Genomic DNA, 8,177 nt, shown 5'->3' with positions numbered 1-8,177 from the left:
GGGCACTCATTATCACTGCAACTTTACAGGAGAAAGTCCCCGCTTCAATCCTGCCTGCAAACTTTGTGTTTAAAATTGTTACTGAGGAGGAATTAACAGTGAGTTTAGTTTCATGTTGAACAGGATGAGAGTTACTGTTGTCTCCTTCTTAAAACTCCTTCTTCATCTTTAAACAGGTAACGGTAAGTCAGAGAAAACTACCCACAGTGACCCCAAAACTAGATACCGCAAATCCGACCTCGAAACAGTGAATATCTTCCCAAACTCAAAGCAGGTGAACAGCCCCTCCCCTGTGTGAACTAGGTATACAGTGAGTTGAAATGATCCCCTGAACCCAGTCTCTCATCAGTGTGAAAACATTGATGAGACATTAGTAATCCACAATTTTGGGGTAGCACGGTGACACAATGGTTAGCACTGCTGCCACATAGCGCCAGGGACCTGGGTTCAATTCTGCCCTCGTGTCAATGTCTGTGTGGAATTTGCACATTCTCCCCATGTCTGCATGGGTTTCCTCCGGGTGGCAGACGGACGGTTTTAGTTTGGAAGCGAGATCAATACGAGGTAGAGGGCGGCGTGCGGGGAATGATAAATGTGGCGGGTGGGTGGAGAGACTTTGTAAACATGTTGTTCAAACCCAAACCCCGGAAATGAACTTCCCGGTCCCCCCCCTTTGTACCAAATGGAGCGGCAGCTTGTAGTGTTAGACCCGGGCTGACTGCCGCCATTGAGGCTGCATGTGGGAGGCCGGCAGGGATTGCGATCGGAGAGGGAAGCCCTGACGTCACAATGGAATGGGTGAGAGTGTGACATCACAATGGAATGGGTGAGGGTGTGATGTCACAATGGAATGGGTGAGGGTGTGACGTCACAGTGGAATGGGTGAGGGTTCCAGATGAGCTGAGACTGGGCTGGAGTCGGGCGATGTCACTGACATGTGGCCCGGTGGCACAGTGGTTAGTGCAGCTGCCTAACAGCGCCAGGGACCCGGGTTCAATTCCAGCCTCGGGTCACTGTCTGTGCAGAGTTTCTACATTCTCCCCGTGTCTATGGGTTTCCCCCGGGTGTTCCGGTTTCCTTCCACAGTCCAAAGATGTGCCGGTTAGACGGATTGGCCATGATAAATTGCCACTTGGTATCAGGGGGATTCACAGGTAAATATGTGGATAGGGCCTGGATGGGATTGTTGTCAGTGCAGGCTCGATGGGCTGAATGGCCTCCTCCTACACTGTATTTTATTATTCATTATTATTAATTAATTACTATTCTGATTTCCAGCTGTTTCTGAGTTTTAACTGTATCCTCTATTGTGAACACCGAGGCAAAATACTTGTTCAATTCATCTCCCAGCTCCTTATTTTTCATTATCAATTCCTGGACTCACTTTCTATGAGACAGTTAAGAAATGAGGTCGAGCAAGTGACTGAAGTGTCAGTCTGGGAGCACTATTGGGAGGTTCTATAGCTATATTAAGAGTAAGAGGGTGGCGAGAGAGAGAATAGATCCCCTTAAAAATCAGTATGGCCATCTGTGTGTGGAGCCACAGGAGATGGGTGAGATTTTTAATGAATACTTCTCTGTGTTTACTGTGGAGAGCACCATGGGTGCTAAAGAAATAAGGGAAACAAGTGGTAATGTCTTGGGCACACGCATGTTACTTGGGAGGAGGTATCTGCAGCCTTATAAAAGCAAATTTCTGCGGATGCTGGAATCTGAAACCAAGAGAGAAAATGCTGGAAAATCTCAGCAGGTCTGGCAGCATCTGTGAGGAGAGAAAAGAGCTGATGTTTCTTGTCTAAATGACCCTTTGTCAAAGCTCTGAAACATCAGTTCTTTTCTCCATACAGATGCTGCCAGACCTGCTGAGAATGGGGAGAGAGTGTGTGGGATGGAGATTGACAGCTTTTGGGGAATGAGAGAGGAAAGAATGTTCCACAGAACTTGTCTGTTCTGAATTTCTATCCTGTACTGACACTGATGACTTTTGGAAACTCATTTTACAGGATATTGAAAGAGGAATCACAGGCCGAAATCTCAAACGTCATGTCCTTGGGACCTCAACATCATCGGACTTTGAATCCAGAAGGAGAAATGATTGTCCAGTCTGTCGATTTGAAAAGATTTGAAATGTCAGTGTGAGTGAAAAAGCATCAACACACTGCCACACTTGAGTGAGTGTGTTCCAATGCACTGACTAAAGAGCTTTAACCAGTTACACAGTCTGAATAAATATCACACCATTCACAGCAGGTAGAGACTGTAATCTTGTTCTGTGTGTGGACGAAGTTTCAACTAATTGTCCACTCAAGAGAGAGGCAAGGACACCTGCACCATGGCGAAACCATGGAAATGTGCAGACTGTGGGAAGGGATACAGAGCCCCATCGGAGCTGGAAACTCATCGGCGCAGCCACACTGGGGAGAGGCCATTCACCTGCTCTCAGTGTGGGAAGGGATTCATCCAGTTATCCGTCCTACAGACACACCAGCGAGTTCACACTGGGGAGAGACCGTTCACCTGCTCTAAGTGTGGGAAGGGATTCGCTTGTTCATCCAACCTGCGGACACACCAGCGAGTTCACACTGGGGAGAGGCCATTCACCTGCTCTCAGTGTGGGAAGGGATTCACTCGGTTATCCACCCTGCGGACACACGAACGAGTTCACACTGGGGAGAGACCATTCACCTGCTCTCAGTGTGGGAAGGGATTCACTCTGTCAACCCACCTGCGGATACACCAGCGAGTTCACACTGGGGAGACCCTTCATCTGCTCTCAGTGTGGGAAGGGATTCATTCAGTCATCCACCCTGCAGAAACATCAGCGAGTTCACACTGGGGAGAGACCGTTCACCTGCTCTCAGTGTGGGAAGGGATTCACTCAGTTATCCAGCCTGCAGACACACCAGCGAGTTCACACTGGGGAGAAACCATTCACCTGCTCTGTGTGTGGGAAGGGATTCACTCAGTCATCTGAACTGCGGACACACCAGCGAGTTCACACTGGGGAGAGGCCGTTCACCTGCTCTCAGTGTGGGAAGGGATTCATTCAGTCATCCAACCTGCAGTCACACCAGCGAGTTCACACTGGGGAGAGGCCGTTCACCTGCTCTCAGTGTGGGAAGGGATTCAGAGTTTCATCCCAGCTGCTGAGACACCAACAAATTCACGAGTGATTCCAGGGGTTGGATTCTGCTGTTATTGTTTCTGCTCTCAATTACATCCAGGACTGCATTTTGTTCATTCTCACAGTTGGTCAATGGGGAGGGTCGAAGGGTTTCTTTCTGCTGGACTGGCCGGTCTCACGACTTTGCCTCCAGTGGGCTGATGCTCTTTGAGTCTTGTTGCGAATACCTGGTTTTTAGATTTCACAAGGATCACAGAGTGACAGGGTGTTAGGAAGTTATAGAGGTTTACAACATGGAAACAGGCCCTTCGGCCCAACTTGTCCATGCCGCTCAGTTTTTACCACTAAGCTAGTTCCAAAAGGGGCGGCATGGTGGCACAGTGGTTAGCACTGCTGCTTCACAGCTCCAGGGACCTGGGTTCGATTCCTGGCTTGGGTCACTGTCTGTGTGAAGTTTGCACATTCTCCTCGTGTCTGCGTGGGTTTCCTCCGGGTGCTCCGGTTTCCTCCCACAGTCCAAAGATGTGTGGGTTAGGCTGATTGGCCGTGCTAAAAATTGCCCTTCGTGTCCTGAGATGCGTAGATTAGAGGGATTATTGGGTAAGTATGCAGGGATATGGGGGGAGGGCCTGGGTGGGATTGTGGTCGGTGCAGACTCGATGGGCCGAATGGCCTCTTTCTGTACTGTAGGGTTTCTATGTTTCTGTGTTAATTGCCCGTATTTTGCCCATATCCCTCTTTACCCATCTTACCCATGTAACTGTCTAAATGCTTTTGAAAAGACAGTATTGTACCCGCCTCTACCACTGCCTCTGGCAACTCGTTCCAGACACTCACCACAACCTGAGTGAAAAACTGCCCCTCTGGACCCTTTTGTATCTCTCCCCTCTCACTTTAAACCTAAAACTAAGAACAAGAAATGTATCGATAAAATGATGAGAGAACAGAGCCAATGTTTCGAGTCTGGATGACACTTCATTTGAGCTGTTATGAAGGGTCATCCAGTATCAAAACATTAGCTCTATTCTCTCTCCACAGATGCTGCCAGACCCGCTGAGATTTTCCAGCATCTTCTATTTTTGTTTCAGATTCCAGCATCCGCAGTATTTTACTCTTCTGATAAAATGATTAGTTCTGATTGGAATCCCCACGACCCTCCCACAAGACAGAGGGAGTGGTGGCAAAAGGAGAAAAAGGATAAGGATGATAAAGACTGCGTTCTGATTCTCCGAGCCCATGTAGTTTTAACAAAACGAGTGAACCAGTTTATAAAGAACAGAAGTTACCCATCCCTAACAAAAACTGATCAATTAAAATAATTAGATTGAGGAAGAGAACAAAAGAATTAATAGATGAAGTTTGAAATCAACTTTGTTTTGTTGTTCGAGAAGTTTTTAAAAATTATGTAAAGTGATGTAACTGTGTGCCAAGTGTTTTCTGTTCACTCCCCGCTTTAGGTCCTGTAGAAAAGTTAACCCTTTCAGCAGACAGTTGATTTTGTCATAGAGGTTTATAGCATGGAAACAGGCCCTTTGGCCCAACTTGTCCATGCCGCGCCTTTTTTAACCCCTAAGCTAGTTCCAATTGCCCGCGTTTGGCCCATATCCCTCTATACCTATCTTACCCATGTAACGGTCCAAACACTTTTAAAAATTGAACCCACCTCTACTATTACCTCTGGCAGCTTCTTCCAGACACTCATCACCCTCTGTTTGAAAGAACTGCCCCTCTGGACCCTTTTGTATCTCTCCCCTCTCACCTTAAACCTATGCTCTCTAGTTTTAGACTCCCCTACCTTTGGGAAAAGATGTTGACTATCTAGCTGATCTATGCCCCTCATTATTTTATAGACCTCTATAAGGTCATCCCTAAACCTATGCTCCAGTGAAAAACGTCTCAGTCTATCCAGCCTCTCCTCATAACTCAAACCATCAAGTCCTGGTAGCATCCTTGTAAATCTTTTCTGCACTCTTTCTAGTTTAATAATATCCTTTCTATAATAGGGTGACCAGAACTGAACACAGTATTCCACATGTGGTCTTCCCAATGTCTTGTACAACTTCAACAAGATGTTCCAACCCCTGTATTCAATGTTCTGACCGATGAAACCAAGCATGCCGAATGCCTTCTTCACCACTCTGTCCACCTGTGACTCCACTTTCAAGGAGCTATGAACCTGTACCCCTAGATCTCTTTGTTCTTTAACTCTCCCCAACGCCCAACCATTAACTGAGTAAGCCCTGCCCTGGTTCGATCAACCAAAATGCATCACTTCGCATTTATCTAAATTAAACTCCATCTGCCATTGTCAGCCCATTGGCCCAATTGATCAAGATCCTGTTGCAATCCTAGATAACCTTCTTCACTGTCCACTATGCCACCAATCTTGGTGCCATCTGAAAACTTACGATCCATGCCTCCTACATTGTCATCCAAATCATTCTTATAAATGTCAAATAACAGTGGACCCAACAGCGATCCCTGAGGCTATCCGCTGGTCACAGGCCTCCAGTTTGAGAAAAACCTTCGACAACCACCCTCTGTCTTCCGTCATCAAGCCAATTTTGTATCCATTTGGCTACCTCGCCTGGATCCCGTGAGATCTAACGTTGTGCAACAACCTGTGGTTCCTTGTCAAAGGTCTTGCTGAAGTCCATGTAGACAACATCAACTTCACTGCCCTCATCTACCTTCTTGGTTAACCCTTCAAAAAACTCAACCAAATTTATGAGACATGATTTTCCACTCACAAAGCCATGCTGACTGTCCCTAATCAGTCCTTGTGTCTCTAAATGCCTGTAGATCCTGTCTCTCAAAGTACCTTCTGACAACTTACCCACTACAGATGTGAGGCTCACCGGCCTGTAGTTCCCAGGCTTTTCCCTGCAGCCCTTTTTAAACAAAGGCACAACATTTGCCACCGTCCAATCTTCAGGCACCTCACCTGCGACTATCGATGATTCAAATATCTCTGCTAGGGGACTCGCAATTTCCCCCCCTAGCCTCCCACAGTGTCCTGGGATACACTTCATCAGGTCCCAGGGATTTATCTACCTTGATGTGCTTTAAGACTTCCAGCACCTCCTTCTCTGTGATAAGTACATTCCTCAAGACATCACTATTTTTTTCCCCCAAGTTCCTTAACATCCATCCCTTTCTGAACAGTGAATACTGATGAGAAATATTCATTTAGGATCTCACCCATCTCTTGTGGATCCGCACATAGATGACCTTGTTGATCCTTAAGAGGTCCTACTCTCTCCCTAGTTACTCTTTTGCCCTTTATGTATTTGTAGAACCTCTTTGGATTCTCCTTTGCCTTATCTGCCAAAACAATCTCGTGTCTTCTTTTTGCTCTCCTGATTTCTCTCTTAACTCTACTCCTACACCCCCTAAACTCTTCAAGGGATACACTTGATCCCAGCTGCCTATGCATGTCATGTGCCTCCTTCTTCTTCTTGACCAGGGCCTCAATATCTTGAGTCATCCAGGGTTCCTACTTCTCCCAGCCTTGCCCTTCACTCGAAGAGGACTGTGCTTACCCTGAACCCTGGTTAAAACACTTTTGAAAGCCTCCCACTTACCAGACGTCCCTTTGCCTTCCCACAGACTCCCCCAGTTAACTGTCGAAAGTTCCTGCCTGATACCATCAACATTGGCCTTTCCCTAATTTAGAATTTTAACTTTTGGGCCAGACCAATCATTCTCCATAGCTATCTTAAAACTAATGGAATTATGGTCACTGGTCCCAAAGTGATCCCTCACTAACACTTCTGTCACCTGCCCTTCCTTATTTCCCAAGAGGAGGTCAAGTTTTGCCCCCTCTCTAGTCGAGCCACCCACATACTGAATGAGAAATTCCTCCTGAATACACTCAACAAATTTCTCTCCATCCAAGCCTCTAATACTATGGCTGTCCCAGTCAATGTTGGAAAGTTAAAATCTCCGACTATTACCACCCTATTTTTCTTGGAACTATCTGTAATCTCCTTACATATTTGCTCCTCAATTTCCCACCGACTATTTGGGGGCCTATAGTACAACTCTATCAAAGTGATTTCCCCCTTCTTATATCGACTCAATCGGCGAACCCTCGGATATATCCCCTCTCAGTACTGCCGTGATGTTTTCCTGAATCAAAAGTGCAACTCCCCCTCTTTTCTTTTCTCCTGTTCTATCTTTCCTATGGCAGCTTATTTTTAAATTGTTTTTAAATCGCCCAGAAACTCGTGTCTATTTTAGTTTATAATTGTGGATTTATTGGAGCCAGTTAAATGTGGAAATTTTAAGCGTAGCCTGGAGGAATTTGGAATAACTATGAGAATTTTATTGTGTTGTCACCTCAACCCAAGATAAAGAACAAAGATTTTGCAAATGGTAACGTTTGGGATTTTAAATCACCAAAGACGAGATGTTGCCTGTAAAGTCAGGCTTTGGAAGTTGGCTTAAAAAAGGTTAAGTTACGATGAAGGAGAATGAAGGATCTTGTACCTTATTTTAATCAAGGAGTTGTGAGCTTGTCGTGCTCTGTCACTTTAAGAAGCTATTGCTGCGAGAGAGAATGCTGAGGATTCATTGTTTGAAATTTACGAGCTGTGAGAATCTGTGTGTTTTGTTTGTTTTATGTGGATGTTTGTAGATGTGTTTTATCATTGTTTTGGGCTACATTTGTTAAGGTTTATCTTTCTGGGGAATTAACCTTATCTTGAATCTTTAATTAAAGGCATTTTTGGAAGTTTAAAAACAGAATCACAAGAACGCTTAAGGAATTCATTTTGGTTATTGTTGTTGTAAAGCACATGCTATGTTTCTCTGTTTGTGTGTGGATGATATTTGTGGGTTGAACGCTTCAGGCTTTGAGGTTTTCTGTCTGTGATTTAAATCAAACATTTAAAAAAGGAAGTGTAATTAATAAAATGTTTCTTTTCAAAAGTTATGAACCTGGAGCCATATTTACTGACCAGAGACAGGATTCCAGGATATTTTACTAAACATGCAGGAATTTTAATCCAGATAAAATTCACACGTGAGAATGAGTTTTAATTTGTAATGG

At 45.2% G+C, this 8,177-nt stretch overlaps 1 protein-coding gene and 1 pseudogene across 1 annotated transcript in view; both read left to right on the top strand.

The window, feature by feature from the left end:
• The first annotated feature begins 2,332 nt into the window (after positions 1-2,332).
• On the top strand, positions 2,333-3,341 carry LOC144484335 (uncharacterized; annotated as a pseudogene).
• Positions 3,342-8,156: 4,815 nt separating this feature from the next.
• LOC144484334 (uncharacterized) overlaps positions 8,157-8,177 on the top strand; it is a 40,933-nt gene continuing 40,912 nt past the window's right edge. Inside the window, exon 1 of the mRNA XM_078202874.1 lies at positions 8,157-8,170. Within this exon, the coding sequence (XP_078059000.1) occupies positions 8,157-8,170 (14 nt within the window). The remainder of the gene's footprint in view (positions 8,171-8,177) is intronic.

Source organism: Mustelus asterias, unplaced genomic scaffold (assembly GCF_964213995.1).
Source record: "Mustelus asterias unplaced genomic scaffold, sMusAst1.hap1.1 HAP1_SCAFFOLD_100, whole genome shotgun sequence".
In the NCBI taxonomy this organism is placed as follows: Eukaryota; Metazoa; Chordata; class Chondrichthyes; order Carcharhiniformes; family Triakidae; genus Mustelus; species Mustelus asterias.
The sequence above is the reverse complement of the archived record's forward strand: the minus strand, read 5'-3'. Positions and strand labels throughout refer to the sequence as shown.